Raw genomic sequence first — 19891 nt, 5'->3', positions numbered from 1 at the left:
GATATAATATTCTTGGTTGGCTGGGGCTTTTTTCTTCTTCTTTTAGCATTTTGAATATATCATCCCATTCCCTTCTGGCTTGCAAGGTTTCCATTGAGAAATTCAACTATTATCTTACAGGAGTTCTTGCTTTTCTTTCATTGTTTTTAAGATTCTTACTTGCTGTGATTTTTGACAGCTTGAGTATGTTTCTCAGTGTAGGTCTCTTTGGTTTTATTTTAATGGGAGTTTTTTGATCATTTTGAATTTGTATGTCCATTTCCTTCCTCAAATTTGGAAGCTTGGGGCTATTATTTCTTCAAATAGGCTTTCAAACTATTTATTTCTCTCTTCTCTTTCTGAAACTCCCATAATGTGTAACTGGCCCATTAAATGGCATCCCACAAGTTCCTCAGTATCTCTTTACTCTCCTTGTTTTTCATTTTGCTCCTCTGATTCTATAATTTCAAATGACCTATCTTCAAGTTCACAGATTCTTTTTTCTGTCTGATTTAGTCTACAGTTGATCTCCTATAGTCAATGTCTCATTTAATTGTATTTTTCTACAGGTCCAGAATTTATTTTTGGTTCTTTTTTTTTTACCATTTCTATATGTTTGTTGGCATTCTCACTTTGTTCATGCATTATTTTCCCGATTTCTCTTAGATGTCTGTGACATCTTTGAGCTTACTGGGCCTCTTTATGACAGTTACTTAGAATTCTTTGTTGAGTAACTGATACATTTCTATTTGTTTAAGGCTGGTGTCTGGAGTTTTATTTTGTTCCTTTGATTGAGCCCTAATTCCCTGTTGCTTTGTATGTCTTGTTATTTTTTATTGAAATTTGGGTTTTGAAAAAACAGCCACCTCTCCTGGTCTTTATGGACTTCATCACTAGGGAAAGACCTTCATCAACCAACCCAGCTGAAGATTCTGGAAGTCTCTCAAACTTTTCCGGAATGTGCCTTCTCTGGGCTTTGGTGCATTATATCTAGCTGGACTTTGGCCTTTTCCTACTCCAGAGTATCCCAAGTGTCTATTAGCAGTACTGCAATATCTCTGGAGTATAGCAACACACAGCACTTACCTCTGTACCCAGTGGACCTCAGGCATCTAAAATGTGCCACTCTCTTTTCTGTCAGTGCTCCAAGTCAGATGAGACAGAACCCAGTCCCTTGGTTGCCTCTTAAAAAGCCAGAATGCAGAACAAATGTTCCAGCTTTTTCTTTTCCTCTTGAGGGAGAAGCCAAATGTTGGGTGTTTCCTCCTGATTGCCCTTTGCTGAGCGAGGGGCATGGGGTATGATGGTTAAGTGCAATATAATGTTCTAATTGCTCCAATGTGCCTTTTCTTGGCCTTGTGCTTGCATGGAAAGCTATAACCTCTCAAGTGGTTTCTGGAGTTACATAAAGGTAATCTGGTCCTCACATTGCTATGATACTATCTTCATGTGGGAAAGTGAGGCTGGAGTTTCCTATTCTGCCATCTTCCCAACATCACTCCTCTAATTACTCAGATTTTCAAAAGCTCCCCAGGTGATTTCAATGGGTAGCAAAGTTTTGGAACAACAGACTTTTCCTACACTCCTATCTGGCTTTCTTTATTCAGAAGTTTCTACTGAGAGCTCCCTTAATAAATAATCTGCATAATAATCTTAGTGACTTCTCTGGCAATCCTGTGGTTAGGACTTGGTGCTTTCTTTTGCTGCAGTGGCCTGCGTTCAATACCTGGTTGGAGAACTAAGATCCTGAAAGCCATGTGGTACAACTTAAAAAAAAAAAGAATCTTAATCTCAGTTTGATCTTCTAAGGAAACTTGCTTGGTAGCATGAGTGGCCTGTTCTCTGCAAGAAGGCAACAGCCAACAGGTAAAATAATCACAAATTAACAGTAAGTTTCAACTTAAAAAATTAGTACCCATTAAATTATCACCAAATATTTGGGGAAAGTCAATACTTTGAATTGAGGCACCATATTAATTAAATGGAAAAATTTACACCTGAGGAAAGAGATATACTAAAAAGTGAACAAGAATGTGACTTCAGAATAACTATAAATATCCTCAGAATCACGGAAGTACACTGTATCTGTTCATAACATTTAACTATTATTCTTAGAAATTAATTGTCAAAATTAAATAAATAAATAGGTGATACAGACATAACAGTAGAGTGACTGAAAAGGCTAGAGAACTAAGCAGAGAACATTTTGCACTGTGTACTGCAAAGGCAAATAGATGAAAAGTATAAAGAAAAACTAATAGATATGGAGAAGGGAGTTACAAAAGGACAAAATAAAAGAGAACTGAGGAGAGATAAAAGCTATATTTAAGACCTGGAAAAAAAACAGATATACAATCCTTTGATTGATTGAAAGATCCAACTAAATATTGAATAGATCAAAATTTTAAAAGAGTCACCTAAGGACACCAAAAAATTGTTAATTTAGTTAGAAAATGCATACTGGGATCCCCTGGAATGGGTAAGTGGAGGCAAAAATTAAATGGACTGAAAAATGAAAACAAATTGAAGATATAGAGACAGTAATCATAGACTATTGTTCTGAAGAACTTGGACATGAAAAGAAATAGATGATAGATAATAATAGATGGGACATAGGATCAAGGAAAATAGTGTTTGCTCGTTTTAGTTATAATATCTACATAAAATATTTTTCACATACATAAAATACATATGCTATACATAATACATACATATTATATATATGTGCACATATAGTGTACAAGGAAAAGGCCATTAGATTAATTAAAAAATAGAGATAGGGACTTTCCTGGTGGTCCAGTGGTTAGGAATCCATCTGCCAATGCAGGGGACAAGGGTTTGAATTCTGGTCTCGAAGATCCCAAATGCCACAGAGCAACTAAGCCTGTGCAGCACAACTACTGAGGCTGCATGCCTCTACTACTGAAGCCCACACACTTACAGCCTGTGTTCTGCAATAAGAGAAACCACAGCAATGAAGCCTGTGCACTACAACTAGAGATCAGTCGCCAATCGCTGTAACTGGAGAAAGATTACACACAGCAAGGAAGACCCAGCAAAGCCAAAAGATAAAAACTAAAAAAAAAAAAACAGGGCTTCTCTGGTGGCTCAGTGGTAAAGAATCCATCTGCCAATGCAGGAGACATGGGTTTGATCCCTGGTCTGGAAGATCCCAGATGCCACGGAGCAACTAAGCCCACCATAACTACTGAGCTTGTGCTTGAGAGCCTGAGAACCACAGCTACTGAGCCTTGTACCACAACTACTGAAGCCTGTTCACCCTAGAGCCTGTGCTCAGCAACAAGAGAAGCCACTGCAATAAGAAGCCTGTGCACTGCAGCTAGAGAAAAACCCACATAGCAATGAAGATCCAGCATAACCAAAACAAATAAAAAACTGGAGATAGATTACAATATAGGAGAAAAAATAAACTGATAAAGTGAATTACCTTAGCATTAAACACTTAGGAACTATGAATATTTGTCAAGGATATAGTAGATTGAGGACATGAGTCTATTTCTGACAAATTGATTTCCAAGATTCTCTACTACAGTAAAAAGAATTTTAATGATAAACTTTTCTATACAATATTCTGAATATTTCAATAACCAAGCATTTTAACTGACTATTTCCATAGAGAAAAATGAGAAAAAGTTACCCCAACAGAAATCCCCACTTCCAGGGAAAATTCATAAGGAAGTGGGAAATAACAGCAGTTGAACAAGCCTCCATTAGACATGGACCCATAGACAATCTGAAACAAACTCGCTTCAAATTCTTCAAAGCCTGAAATATAAACATAGTCACACTTAGACAAGCTTGTAGTGGCCAATAAGAAAATTATTTTAAGCAAATATTGAATTATATAATCTTTTTTGAGTGATAATCTTATTAAATTTAAATCTCCCAGATATTCCATGTGCTTTAAATACTAATATAGCTCATTTTATATGTCATCATATATTGGATTATAAACTACTTCATATATTATAAAATGCTGTTCTATTATTAAAATGACTCAGTTTTCTGTGATTAAATAAATATTTCTACCTTCTTTAATCTTCCTAGTAAATAGTATAATGAAAGTATCCTATAGGTTTGTTTCCATCAGTTAACTTTTAGGGATGAATTGTGTGATTAGTGTCATAATTATAACATGCCAAAGGAGAAAATCACATAAAAAATGCATAATTAACTAAAAGGAAAAATTTTCAAATTTTCTCATTGGTTCAAATTTTTTACTGGATAATATAATAAATTATCACTGTCTATAATTATTTATGCTCTTCAAATACTTTCACCAATCTTATATATTTGCCACATTTGTTATATCCTGGATAGCTGTTATATTTGTGAATATCCATCTTTAAAAAACTAATTTATGATTCCTTGATAGTAATATTTTGAGAACTATTTTAAAAGATTAGCTTTTATAAAAATATAATCAGGAACATAGTTCTGTGGGAAAAATTCCTGAAAGAATAATATTATTGAAATTCATAATCATTCTGAAAAAACAAAACAGAACCAATAACCTTTTATGGGATGACCTTATCCTCTGTTAACTGAAAAGTAAAGAGCTCTCCACAGAAAAGCCACAACTCCAAAATAATACAAATGTTGCATAAGGGACATCTATCTCTATATAAATAATTAAAGACTATTACTAATAGAGATCTTACATCACAGTGATTTCATATTAGTAATATGATCAGATGTAGACACTAAGGCACCAATATTTCTGCAAAATCTTTGTTCTTTGTCTTAGTTTTGCTCTACCTGAAACAACTATAAGAAAAATTCTGCCTATTTTTCTTTTCCATCAGCCTCTAATATTTAAAGTAACCATATTCAAGATGTAATTGGAAATCTACCTGTGGATCGAGTCCAAGCCCAGCTCGTACTAGAATAATGGTGAGGGCAGTATTTCTTAAAGTTGAAGACAGTTCATTACTAATATAGGTGATATCACTGAGGAATGGAACATTCTTAACGCCAAAACCAGCCAGTAACATCCCTTAGAAGAAAAAAAATAAACCATGTCTGATTCAGTTCATTTTTCTAAGACAGAAAACAGAAATGTTTAACATCCCTTCTTCAAACACACTGTATCTCTCATTACTTTGGTGAAGGATAGGTTACATACAAGTAGAGGAGACAGCATAAAGGAATGGAGATAGAAATGATATATCTCAATGGTGTGAAACAAGTAATTCAGTATCGATGAAACATTAAGGACTAGTTGGGAGTGGGGAATGGGCAGGAGGGGCCAGATCATGGAAAGCTTCCTTTGGCAGAGTACTTTCTACTTTCCCCAGTTTTGGCAGAGTTAAGCACTGTGGATAAGTTTAAGGCAGGAAGTGAGATAACGAGTGTTGCACTGTCTATGTGATGGTATTGGTAAATGAGATAGACATAAAACTAAGGAGGGACCAGAAAAAAGGCTCTGCCATAGTTCATGGAATGGTTAGAAACTAATAGCCTGAGCTAGGACTAGAGTGGAAGCCTTGGAGAAGTGGAAAAGAGATCCAGTAAATACTTGTGAGGTGCTGAAGCATGTTATGAACACAGAAAGGGTGTTAGAGATGGAGTGATTACCTCTTTTGGCAGTAACCAAATATTAGAATGTATTGAATACTTAGAAGATATAAAATACCTCTAAAAGATGTTTTTCCGCTAATTTTCCTCTTGTCTACCTGGAGAGTTACATAACAATGGTGATGAAGAAATACGGTATAACATTGTTTAGGCAGATGATATACCAGTGAATATACATAGTGGAGATGCCCAAGGAACTCACCCAAGAACTATAAAACATTTTGGTGCCCTAGTCACGATAGTATTTGAATCTTGTAATGGTATTTGAGGGCTTCCCAGGTGGCTCAATGGTAAAGAACACACCTGCCAATCAGGAGAAGCAGGTTCGATCCCAGGGTTGGGAAGATCCCCTGCAGTAGGAAATGGCAACCCACTCCAGTATTCTTGCCTGGGAAATCACATGGACAGAGAAGACTTGTGGGCTACAGTCCATGGGATTGCAAAGAGTTGAACATGACTTAGTGACTAAACAATAACAAATTTTATTTGAATTAGGTCATCTATAGAAAAATTCAGTTTCTTTCAAATTTTCCCTTTTCTATAAAACATGTAAAAGTTAATTTAAAAATGTCCTATTAAATGATAAAGCAACAATAATCATATATTGAGCATATTTAAATTATTTAAAAATATATTTCAGGGAAAATCTGTGTATAGAGAATAAATACTTCTATAAGCAAGCTATATATACACATATATAGTAAGTACAAATATAAAAAAGCTATATAGCTCATATTACATTGAAATAGTTCTAAATTATATCTACTCTGAATAGAATATAGTCATAATTTACATATAGTTAATGACAAATAAAAGCTAATTATTCACTTACCAAGGAGAGGAGGAATTTCAGGCACTGAAGGTAGTCTAATGTTTTCCACAAGTTTCCCCCCAATAAGGGCACAATAAAAGATAACTAATAGTCCAAATAAACTTCCATTAGGAAGAACTTCAGGGCCTGAGAATGCCCAGACTACACACCATATCATAAAAAGTATACCTCCTGAAATATAAAAAAGCACATATTGATATATCTATCTAGACATAGATAATATAGAATTAGACATGAATCATATGTTACAAACTCTTTGTCAACTTAAAAGAAGTATTTTTATTAAGAAAAATTTTAAAACTATATGTGAATACTTAAAAGTGATAAACTTTCCCATATCACTTTTTAAAAATGTCATAGCAATATGATGAGGTTTACTTCATTTTATATCTTACAGTAGTTTTTCACGAGGAATAAGGTGATTGGTCATAATATGAATTCTCAAATTTACTGAAACTCATAGTGGCATGGTGCCACATTTTTTAATGGCAGCAAACTAAATATCTATATTGAATGGATAACTCAGTTGGTGTTTGATACAAATTATTAAAGGGGATAATATGTGAGGTCTGAGGGCTGGGCTCCCCTGGTGGCTCAGACAGTAAAGAATCCACCTGCAATGCAGGAGACCCAGCTTTGATCCCTGGGTCAGGAAGATTCCCCTGGAGGAAGATAGGCCAGTCCACTCCAGTATTCTTGCCTGGAGAATCCCAAGGACAGAGAAGCCTGGCAGGCCAGTCCACAGGGTCGCAAAGAGTCAGACACATACACTGCAAGTTTAGCTCTCATGTATCCTTTCTTTTAGGCAATTACTTGAGGATGTACACTAACAAAACCAGGAGGAAACCAGAAAAGGTGAAAGATTTTAATCTTGGAAACGGGGGACTGAAATCAGGAGAGCATTGAAAGCTCTAGAATACAGTTTTCCACAGACCTAGAAAACAAGCACAAAGATGGAAGCAGAAAAATGAAGTCTCTGGGAGGAAGGTCTCCAAGAATAAGGAGGAATTTTTTAAAGTTTACAAAACTATGGAACAAATCAGTGGTTGCCAGGGGATTCCAGGATGAAGGAGGAATGAATAAGTACAGCACAGGAAAATTTTAGAGCACTGAAATTATTATGTATGCATATCATTAAATATATATGTTAAAACCCAAAGAATGTACATACAATATGAAGAGTTAGGGTTAGGCTTATAAGTCATGTGAAGGTAGCGTACAGCATTGTGACTACAGTAAGTCACTGTATTGCCTTTTTGAAAACTGCTAAGAGAATAGATCTTAAAAGTTTTCATCCACAGATGTATTGTGGTGATAATTTTGCAATATGTACAAATATCAAATCACTGTTATGCACCTGAAACTAATCTAATGTTATATGTTAAATGTACTTCAATTTTTAGACATTTTCAGACAAATAAAAGCTGAGAGAATTAACTGCTAGAATAACTACACAACAAGAAATACTAAAGGAAGGTTTTTAGGCTGAAGGTAAAGTATACCACATGGAAGCTCAGACTGCCAGAAAGAAATGTAGAGAATCAGAGAATATGTGGAAAAATACAAGGGATTGTTTTAACTGAAAAAAAAGGAAAAGACTTTTGCCTTTTAAGTAAAAATAATACAAATGTAGAAGTAAAATATATGATAAGTCTAGCACAAGAGCAGAAACGCAGTTCATTTTAGTTGCTCAGTCGTGTCCGACTCTTTGCGATCCCATGAACCGCAGCACGCCAGGTCTCCCTGTCCATCACCAACTCCAGTTTACCAAACTCATGTCCATTGAGTCGGTGATGCCATCCAACTGTCTCATCCACTGCTGTCGCCTTCTCCTCCTGCCCTCAGTCTTTCCCAGCATCAGGGTCTTTTCAAATGAGTCAGTTCTTCGCATCAGGTAGCCAAAGTACTGGAGTTTCAGCTTCAACATCAGTTGTACCAATGAACACCCAGGACTGATCTCCTTTAGGATGGACTGGTTGGATCTCCTTGCAGTGCAAGGGAGACTCAAGAGTCTTCTCCAACACCACAGTTGAAAAGCATCAATTCTTCTGCGCTCAGCTTTCTTTACAGTCCAACTCTCACATCCATACATGACTACTGGAAAAACCATAGCCTTGACTAGATGGACCTTTGTCAACAAAGTTAAAAAGTCTCTGCTTTTTAATATGCTGTCTAGGTTGGTCATAACTTTTCTTCCAAGGAGAATCAAAAAGCAAAGGAGAAAAGGAAAGCTATAAGCATCTGAATGCAGAGTTCCAAAGAATAGCAAGGAGGGATAAGAAAGCCTTCCTCAGTGAAGCCTTCCTCAGCAATCAATGCAAAGAAATAGAGGCAAACAACAGAATGGGAAAGGCTAGAGATCTCTTCAAGAAAATTAAGAGATACCAAGGGAACATTTCATGCAAAGATGGGCACAATAAAGGACAGAAATGGTAGGGACCTAACAGAAGCAGGAGATAATAAGAAGAGGTGGCAGGAATAAACAGAATTGTACAAAAAAGATCTTCATGACCCAGATAATCATGATTGTGTGATCACTCACCTAGAGCCAGACATCCTGGAATGCAAAGTCAAGGGGACCTTAGGAAGCATCACTACGAACAAAGCTAGTGGAGGTGATGGAATTCCAGTTGAGCTATTTCAAATCCTGGAAGATGATGCTGTGAAAGTGCTGCACTCAATATGCCAGCACATTTGGAAAACTCAGCAGTGGCCACAGGACTGGAAAAGGTCAGTTTTCATTTTAATCTCAAAGAAGAACAATACCAAAGAATGCTCAAAACACTGCACAATTACACTCATCTCACACACTAGTAAAGGAATGCTCAAAATTCTCCAAGCCAGTCATCAGCAATACGTGAACCATGAACTTCCAGATGTTCAAGCTGGTTTTAGAAAAGTCAGAGGAACCAGACCAGAGATCAAATTGCCAACATCCACTGTATCATCGGTAAAGCGAGAGAGTTCCAGAAAAACATCTATTTCTGCCTTATTGACTATGCCAAAGAGCAGAAGAAGGATCAGTAAAGTCATATTGTGCAAAGCTCTTTTATATTATTTTCATCTGAGTGATGGCTTTCCAGTGCATATATTTGTCTACATTCATGGAACTGTGTACCCTTCAAAGATTTGTGCACTTTCTGGTATGTTGACTATAATTCAGTAAAGTTTACGAGATGATGGAGAGTTTGGAAGAAACAGGAGTATGATACTCACAAATAGGTTAAGCATTCAGTCCAGTTCAGTCGCTCAGTCATGTCTGACTCTTTGCGACCCCATGAATTGCAGCACACCAGGCCTCCCTGTCCATCATCAACTCCCGGAGTTCACCCAAACCTGTGTCAGTTGAGTCGGTGATGCCATCCAGCCATCTCATCCTCTGTCATCCCCTTCTCCTCCTGCCCCCAATCCCTCCCAGCATCAGAGTCTTTTCCAGTGAGTCAACTCTTCGCATGAGGTGGCCAAAGTATCGGAGTTTCAGCTTTAGCATCATTCCTTCCAAAGAACACCCAGGACTGATCTCCTTTAGAATGGACTGGTGGGATCTCCTTGCAGTCCAAAGTACTCCCCCAAATTCTGGCAGTTATGGACAAAGCTGTTATAAACATTTGTGTGCAGGTTTTTGTGGGCAAAATGTTTCAGCCCATTTGTGTAAAAAAATACCAAGGAGAGTGACTGCTGAATCATATAGTTAGAGTATATCAAGTTTTGTAAAAAACTGCCAAACTGTCTTCCAAATTGGCTGCACCATTTTGTGTTCTTAGCAGTGATGAATGAGAGTTCCTGTAGTTCTATCTCCTCACCAGCATCTGGGGTCAGTGTTTTGGATCTCTGGCTATTCTAATGGATGTATAGTGGTATTTTATTGTTGTAATTTGCAATTCAGTAATGACATATGATGTTGGGAACATTATTATATACTTATTTGCCATCTGTATATTTTCTTCAGTGAGGTGCCTTTTAAGGTCTTTCTTCCATTTTTAATCAGGTTGTCTGTTTTCTTATTACTGAGTTTTTAGAGTTCTTAGTATATTTTATTTACAAATAGTAAATGCTAGAGAGGCTGTGGAGAAAAGAAAAGCCTCCTACACTGGTAGTGGGAATGCAAACTGGTAAAGTCACTATGGAGAACAGTATGGAGGTTCCTTAAAAAACTAAAAAAAGAGCTACCATACAATCCCACAATCCCACTCCTAGGCATATATCTAGAGAAAACCATAATTGAAAAGATACATGCACCCCAATATTCACTGCAGCACTATTTATAATAGCCAGGATATGGAAGCAATCTAAATGTCCTTCAACAGAGGAACAGATAAAGAAGATGTAGTATGTATACACGATGAAATAGTATTCAGCCATAAAAAAGAATGAAATAATGCCATTTGCAGCAACATGGATGGGCCTAAAGAATGTCATAATGAAGTAGGCCAGACAGAGAAAGACAAATATCATATGATATTACTTATATGTATAATCTTAAAAAGTCTACAAATGAACTTATCTACAAAACAGAAAGAGGAGGGGATGGCAACCCACTCGAGTGTTCTGGCCTGGAGAGTCCCATGGACAGAGAAGCCTGGTGGGCTGCAGTCAGACACGACTGAAGAGGCTTAGCACACATGCAAGCACAAAAGAGAAATAGAGTTATAGATGTAGAAAATAAACTTGTGGTTACTGGGGAGTAAGGGTGTGGGGAGGGATAAAGTGTAAGATTAGGATTGATATATACATACTACTATTAATATACATAAAATAAATAACTAATAAGGACCTACAGTATAGCACAGGGAACTCTACTCAATACTCTATAATGGCCCATACAAGAAAACAATTTTTAAAAGAGGGGATACATATATATGTATAACAGATTCACTCTGTTGTATATATGAAACCAACAGAACATGATAAATCAACTATAACCCAATAAAAGTTTAAAAAAGTAAGTTCTTGGTATATTTTGTATAGTTGTTACAAAACAGATGTGTTTTGTAAATATTTTTTTCCCAGTTTGTGGCTTGTGTGCTCAATCTCTTGACATTGTTTTCACAGAGCAGAGGTTTTCAATGTTAAAGGAGTTCAACTTACCAATTATTCATGGATTTCCTGTTTTTCCTAAGTAATCACCATAACTAAGGTCATCTAGATTTTCTCCTATGTTACCTTCTATGAGTCTCATTGTTTTGCATTTTACATTTAGGTCTATGATCCACTTTGAGTTAATTTTTATCATGGGCACAAGGTCTGATCTAGATTAATGTGTTTTGCATATGTATGTCCAATAGTAGACCTACCATCAGACTATCCTTCTTCCACTGGGTTGCCTTTGCTGCTTGGTCAAATACCAGTTGACTATGTTTATGTGGAACTATTTCTGAGCCCTCTATTCTGTTCCATTAATATATGGACTTCATGTTAACCAAATCTCACTGTCTTGATTACTTCAGGTTTATAGTAAGTCTTGTAAGTGAGTAGGGTCTGTTCTCCAATTTTTAATTTTTCTCCTTCAATACTGAGCTAGTTGTTCTTGGTCTTTTGCCTATCTATATAAATTTTAGAATGAGCCTGTTGATATCCATGGAATAACATGTAGGAATTTTGACTGGAGTTACATAGAATCTATAGATCAAGTTGAGATGAGCTAACATCTTGACAATATTGAGTCTTCCATCAACATGGAAAATCTATATACATTTAGCTTTTTCTTTAAATTCTCTCTTCAGAATTTTACAGTTTTCCTCATGTAACTATTATATGTATTTTGTTAGATTTATATGAAGGTATCTCATTTGGGGGAATACTAGTGTAAATGGTGGTATGTTTTTCACTTCAAATTCCATTTGTTCATTGTTGGTAATTAGGAAAAAAACCCTTGAATTTTGCATATTAACCCTGTATCCTGCAATCTTATTACACTCGCTATTTAGTTGTTACAGGAGTTTTTTTCCCTTTATTCTTTGGATTTTTTACACAGATGATTATGGCATCTGTGAACAAAAGTTGCTTTATTTCTTCTTTCCCAATCTGTATGCCTTGTATACCCTTTTAACGCTTTTCTTGTCTTACTGTATTAGCTAGGACTTCCGATACAATATTGAAAAGGAGTGGTAAGAGTGCATGCTTATAGGGAAAGCTGTTTTCTCAAGATTAATTATGATAGCAGCTGTAGATTTTTAGTTGATGTTCTTTGTCAAATTGAGGAAGTTCTCCTCTGTAATTTGCTGAAAGTTTTTATCATGAATGAATGCTGGATTTTGTCAAATGCTTTTCCCACATCTATTGATATGATCATGTGATTTTTCTTTATCTTTTTGATGTGATGGATTACATTAAGTCATTTTCAAATGCGAGCCAAAATTGCATACCTAGGATAAATCCCACATGGTTGTGAAGCATAATTCCTTTTATATGTTATTGAGGTCTATTTGTATTTTTTTTCTTTTTCTTTTTTTTAATTTTTATTTTTTACTTTATTTTACTTTACAATACTGTATTGGTTTTGCCATACATTGACACGAATCCACCACGGGTGTACATGCGATCCAAACATGAACCCCCCTCCCACCTCCCTCCCCACAACATCCCTCTGGGTCATCCCCGTGCACCAGCCCCAAGCATGCTATATCCTGTATTGGACATAGACTGGTGATTCAATTCTTCCATGATAGTATACATGTTTCAATGCCATTCTCCCAAATCATCCCACCCTCTCCCTCTCCCTCTGAGTCCAAAAGTCCACTTTACACATCTGTGTCTTTTTTGCTGTCTTGCATGCAGGGTCATCATTGCCATCTTTCTAAATTCCATATATATGTGTTAGTATACTGTATTGGTGTTTTTCTTTCTGGCTTACTTCACTCTGTATAATTGGCTCAAGTTTCATCCATCTCAACAGAACTGATTCAAATATATTCTTTTTAATGGCTGAGTAATACTCCATTGTGTATATGTACCACAGCTTTCTTATCCATTCATCTGCTGATGGACACCTAGGTTGTTTCCATGTCCTGGCTATTATAAACAGTGCCGCGATGAACATTGGGGTACATGTGTCTCTTTCAATTCTGGTTTCCTCGGTGTGTATGCCCAGCAGTGGGATTGCTGGGTCATAAGGTAGTTCTATTTGCAATTTTTTTAAGGAATCTCCACACTGTTCTCCATAGTGGCTGTACTAGTTTGCATTCCCACCAACAGTGTAGGAGGGTTCCCTTTTCTCCACACCCTCTCCAGCATTTATTGCTTGCAGATTTTTGGATCACAGACATTCTGACTGGTGTGAAGTGGTACCTCATTGTGGTTTTGATTTGCATTTCTCTAATAATAAGTGATGTTGAGCATCTTCTCATTTGTTTGTTAGCCATCTGTATGTCTTCTTTGGAGAAATGTCTATTTAGTTCTTTGGCCCATTTTTTGATTGGTTCGTTTATTTTTCTGGACTTGAGCTGCATAAGTTGCTTGCATATTTTTGAGATTAGTTGTTTGTCAGTTGTTTCATTTGCTATTATTTTCTCCCATTCTGAAGGCTGTCTTTTCACCTTGCCTATGGTTTCCTTTGTTGTGCAGAAGCTTTTAATTTTAATTAGATCCCATTTATTTATTTTTGCTTTTATTTCCAGAATTCTGGGAGGTGGATCATAGAGGATCCTGCTGTGATTTATGTCAGAGAGTGTTTTGCCTATGTTATCCTCTAGGAGTTTTATAGTTTCTGGTCTTACATTTAGATCTTTAATCCATTTTGAGTTTATTTTCATGTGCGGTGTTAGAAAGTGATCTAGTTTCATTCTTTTACAAGTGGTTGACCAGTTTTCCCAGCACCACTTGTTAAAGAGATTGTCTTTACTCCATTGTATATTCTTGCCTCCTTTGTCAAAGATAAGGTGTCCATATGTGTGTGGATTTATCTCTGGGCTTTTTATTTTGTTTCATTGATCTATATTTCTGTCTTTGTGCCAGTACCATTGCAACGAAAAGAATAAAATACTTAGGAATATATCTACCTAAAGAAACTAAAGACCTATATATAGAAAACTATAAAACACTGATGAAAGAAATCAAAGAGGACACTAATAGATGGAGAAATATACCATGTTCATGGATCAGAAGAATCAATATAGTGAAAACGAGTATACTACCCAAAGCAATTTACAAATTCAATGCAATCCCTATGAAGCTACCAGCAATATTTTTCACAGAACTAGAACAAATAATTTCAAGATTTGTATGGAAATACAAAAAACCTCAAATAGCCAAAGCAATCTTGAGAAAGAAGAATGGAACAGGAGGAATCAATTTGCCTGACTTCAGGCTCTACTACAGAGCTCTATTTGTTAATAGAGAATTACATCATTGAGAATTTCTGCATCTATGTTCATCAGAGGTACTTGTCTACAGTCTTGTTGTTGTTGTTGTTTTTTTCCTGTAATGTCTTTGGTTTTGGTAGGGGAGTAATGCTAGACTCATGAGTTGGCAAGCTTCCTTCTGCTTCTATATTCTGGAAAAGACTGCAGAAAATAGGTATAATTTCTTCCTTAAATGTTCAGCAGAATTCACCAGTGAAATCATCTGAGCCTGATACTTACTGTTTGGGGAGGTTATTAATTGTTGATTCAATTTCTTTAATTGACATAGTCTTATTCCGATTACCTATTTCTTTTTGTGTACGTTTTGGCAAACGTGTCCTTCAAGGCACTAGTCCACTTCTTCTAAATTATAAAATTTGTGGACACAAAGTTGTCTGTAGTATTTCTTTATTAACGTTTCAATGCCCATAGGATCTACAGTGATGTTCCATTTCTCTGATATTAATGATTGTATTTTCTTTCTTTCTTTTTTTTTTTTTTTTTGGAGAAGGAAATGGCAACCCACTCCAGTATTCTTGCCTGGAAAATCTCATGGACAGAGGAGCCTGATGGTTACAATCCATGGGGTCACAAAGAGTTGGACACGACAGCAACTAAACAGCAACAAGGCGGAAGCTTAGATGGATTTTTAGATTTTTCTTCTTTTCTAATACATGCATTAAATGCTATACTTTTCCCTCTTAGCACTGTTTTCAGTATATCCCACAAACTTTGGTAAGTTATAGCTTCACTGTAATTTAGCTCATAATATTCAGAAATGTCTCACGAGGTTTCTTTTTTGACTCATGTGTTGCTTAGAACACATGTTATTGGTTAATCTCCAAGTATTTCGGGATTTTCCACCTGCCTTTCTGTTAACAAATTATACTTTAAGTCTACTTTGGTCTGAGAGCATACATTGTATGATTTTTATCTTCTAAGTTTATTAAGGTGCATTGTATGTCCCAGAATGTGGGGCTTCTTCAGCCTCCCTATTCCGAGACACAACATTACTGAAATTAGGCCTACTAATAACTCTACAATAATCTCCAAGTACTTAAGTGAAAGGAAGAGTCACAGGTCTCCCATTTTAAATCAAAAGTTAGAAATGGTTAAGCTTAGAGAGGAAGGCACGTTGAAAGCCTAACCCATGAAGGCCCATGATGGGCCTCTTTTACCAGTTAGCCAAGTTCTAAATGCGAAGGAAAGGTTTTTGAAGGAAATTAAAAGTGCTATTCCAGCAAACATGCCAAGGAAGATACCCTAGAGAAGGAAATGGCAACCCACTCCAGTATTCCTGCCTGGGAAATCCCATGGACAGAGGAGCCTGATGGGTTACAAACCATGGGGTCACAAAGGGTCAGACACGACTTAGCAACTAAACAGAAACAAGGTGGAAGCTTAGATGGATTTTCAGATTTTTCTAAACAACAAAAAATATGTTGATAAGGAAATTAAACAACCTTATTGCTTATGTGGAGAAGGTTTTAATGGTCTGGATAGAAGATGAAACCAGCCACGTGTGTGTGTGTCTGCGCTTAGTCCTGTCTGACTCTTTGCAGCCCCGTGGACTGTAGCCCTCCAGGCTCCTCTATCCATGGAATTTTCCGGGCAAGAATACTGCAGTGGGTTGCCATTTCCTACTCCAGGGGACCTTCCCAACCCAGGAATCAAAACTGTGTCTCTTGTGCCTCCTGCACTGGCAGGCAGATTCTTTACCACTGTGCCACCTGGGAGCCCTCAAACAAGCCACAACATTCCCATAAACCAAAACCTAGTAGAGCAAGACTCTATCTCTTTCCAAGTCTATGAAAGCTGAGAGAGATGAGAAAGCTGCAGAAGAAAATTTTGAAGCTAGTAGAGGTTGCATGAGTTTTAAGGAAAGACACCATCTCCATCACATCAAAGTGCGAGGTAATGCTGATATAGAAGCTGCTGCAAGTTATGCAGACTATCGAGCTAAAATAATTCAATGACAATGACTAAATGAAACAACAGATTTACAGTGCAGATAAAACAGTCTTCTATTGGAAGAAGACATCATCTAGCACTTTCATGGTTAGAGAGGAGAAGTCAATACCTGGCTTCAAAGGACAGGAGTAACTTAAGGGCTAATGACCTTAAGTTGAAGCCAATTTTCATTTACCATTCCAAAAGTCCTAGGGCCCTTAAGAATAATGCTAAATCTAATCTTGAACAACAAGGCCTGGATGACAGCACATTTGTTTATAACATTTTTTTTTTGTTTACTCAACATTTTAAGTCTCCTGTTAAGACCAACTGCTCAGAAAAAATTTCAAAATAATACTGTCCATTGACAATGCAAATTGGTCACCCAAGAGCTCAGTTGGAGAGATAAAATATATTCATGCCTCCCCACACAACATCCATTCTGCAGCTCATGTATCAAGGAGTAATTTCTCTTTTCAAGAGAAAATTTCTTCTTATTTAAGAAACACATTTTATTGATGTCATTTATAGTGATTTCTCTGATGGATCTGGGCAAAGATCCATTCTAGATGCCATTAAGAACATTCATGAGTCACTGGAAAAGGTCAACATATTAACATTCACAGGAGTTTGGAAGAAGTTGATTATAGCTTTAAATGGATGACTTTGAGGGGTCCAAGACTTTAGTGGGGAAAGGAACTGCAGATGTGGTGGAAATAGCAAGAGAGCTGGAAGTGGAGCCTGAAGATGTGAAGGAATTGCTACAGTTTCCTGATTAACTTGAACAGATGAGGAGTTGCTCCTTATGAATGAGCAAAAAAAAAAAAAAAAAGTTGGGGGTGGGAGGGTAGGGTTGGTTCTTAAGATGGAAACTACTCCTGGTGAAAATGCTGTGAATACTACTTTTGTACATCTGAGTTTCTGACCTATATCATTTCCTTCTCTCTGAAAAACTTTTAAAACTTTTGCAAGGCAGGTATACTGGCAACAATTCTCTCAATTTTGTTAATCTGAGAATGCCTTTATTTATCTTTCACTTTTGAAGGATAATTTCATAGAATACAGTTGGTGTGTATGTGTGTTTTGTCTCAACACTTTAAATATTTCACTCTCTTTTTTGCTTACATAGTTTCTGAGAATAAACTGGATGTAACTTTTACCTTTATTTCTCTATAGGTAAGGTGTTTTTTCCTCTAGCTTCTTTCAAGAGGAAAGATAAATTTCATTTTCTCCAGTTTGAGTATACTACACAGTTAAGTATAGTTTTTGAAGTTTTTTAAAAATAACTTATTCTGCTTCATGTACTCAAGCTTCCTGGATCTATGGTTTGCAATTTGACATTAATTTGGAGGAAATTCTCAGTCATTATTAATTCAAATATCTCTTCTGTTGTTTTCTTTCTGGCATTCCTATTACCCATATGTCAAAACTTTTGTAGTTGTCCCATTGTTCTTGCATATTTATATTTTTTTCCCCAATTTTTTCTCTGCTTACCAATTTTGAAAGTTTCTACTGACAAATCCCAAAGCTCAGGGATTCTTTCCTCAGCTGTGTATAATCTCCTAATGAACCCATTGAAGGCATTCATTCCTGTTAGTGTTTTTAGCTTCTAGCATTTCTGTTTCGATTCTTAGAATTTCCATCTCTCTGTTTGTATTACCCATCTTTATTTACATGTTGTCTACCTTTCCATTGGAGCCCTTAGTGTATCAGAGTTGTTTTAAATTCATGGTCTGATAATACCAATACCCTTAGCATATCTGGGTCTGGTTCTGATGCTTTCTCTGTCTCTTCCGACTGTGTTCTGTGCTTTTTAGTACATGCTATATATTTTTGTTTAAAGGGGAACATGATGTCCTGTATAAAAGAACCTGTGGTAACATGGTGGTTAGTTGTAGGGGAAGAAGAAGAGTTCTCTAGTCCTATGATTAGGCCTCAGTCTTTTAGTGAGCCTGTGCCTACTGGGCTAGAAATTTCACAAGTGCTCCTCAGGGTTTTTTTTTGTTTGTTTGTTTGTTTTGTTTTTTTTTCTTTTCTCATCCTCTTAGGTTGTGTGGAATGGCTAGAAAGGGCTGAAATTGGGTATTTTTCTTCTCAGTTGGTTAGGCTAATAAAGTCCCTAGAGGTTATACTCTGATAAAATAATTTCTCTGAGGGCAGTTCTTGTTAAGCACAGAATGCTCTGTTGCTCAAAGTAGTTACCTTTTCTCTCCCCTTGACAGAAAGATCTTGGAGGTAAAACTCACATAAGAATATTCCCCCAACACCACAACAGGGCTACCCTTGGAGTCATTAACTCTCAGACTTGCCCACATTGAGCCTCCAGCTAATTTGTTAATTACATTTTATGCTTTCCTACCCTCAGCTAGAGAGGTTTCTGCTCTGTTAAATTATGATTCTCTGTATCAACCTCAGTTCAGTTCAGTTCCTCAGTCATGTCCGACTCTTTGTGACCTCATGGACTGCAGCACGCCAGGCCTCCCTGTCCATCGCCAACTCCCAGAGTTTACTCAAACTCATGTCCATTGAGTCAGTGATGCCATCTGACCATCTCATCCTCTGTCGTCCCCTTCTCCTCCTGCCTTCAATCTTTGCCAGCATCAGAGTCTTTTCAAATGAGTCAGTTCTTCACATCAGGTGGCCAAAATATTGGAGTTTCAGCTTTAGCATCAGTCCTTCCAATGAATATTCAGAACTGATCTCCTTTAGGATGGACTGGTTGGATCTCCTTGCAGTCCAAGGGACTCTCAAGAGTCTTCTCCAACACCATAGTTCAAATGCATCACTTCTTCGGTGCTCAGCTTTTTTTATAGTCCAACTCTCACATCCATACATGATTACTGGAAAAATCATAGCCCTGACTAGACAAACCTTGTTGGCGAAGTAATGTCTCTGGTTTTTTTTTTTTTTTTTTTTAATTTTTTATTTTTTTTTAAATTTTAAAATCTTTAATTCTTACATGCGTTCCCAAACATGAACCCCCCTCCCACCTCCCTCCCCACAACATCTCTCTGGGTCATATGCTGTCTAGGTTGGTCATAACTTTTCTTCCAAGGAGTAAGCGTCTTTTAATACCATGTCTGCAATCACCATTTGCAGTGATTTTCCAGCACAAGAAAATAAAGTCACCCACTGTTTCCCCATCTATTTCCCATGAAGTGATGGGACCGGATGCCATGATCTTAGTTTTCTG

The 19891-nt window shown here is 36.8% G+C and overlaps 1 protein-coding gene across 1 annotated transcript in view; it reads right to left on the bottom strand.

The window, feature by feature from the left end:
* LOC102174639 (sodium/hydrogen exchanger 9B1) overlaps window positions 1–19891 on the bottom strand; it is an 82586-nt gene that overhangs the window by 19624 nt on the left and 43071 nt on the right. Inside the window, exons 4-6 of the mRNA XM_005681361.3 lie at window positions 6410–6580; window positions 4854–4996; window positions 3638–3765 (exon numbers count right to left, since the gene is read on the bottom strand). Coding sequence (XP_005681418.2) covers window positions 3638–3765; window positions 4854–4996; window positions 6410–6580 — 442 coding nt within the window. The remainder of the gene's footprint in view (window positions 1–3637; window positions 3766–4853; window positions 4997–6409; window positions 6581–19891) is intronic.

The sequence above is a fragment of the Capra hircus genome, chromosome 6 (genome assembly GCF_001704415.2).
Source record: "Capra hircus breed San Clemente chromosome 6, ASM170441v1, whole genome shotgun sequence".
Taxonomy (NCBI): Eukaryota; Metazoa; Chordata; class Mammalia; order Artiodactyla; family Bovidae; genus Capra; species Capra hircus.
Note: the sequence above shows the minus strand (reverse complement) of the source record. Positions and strands in the feature narration are given on the sequence as shown.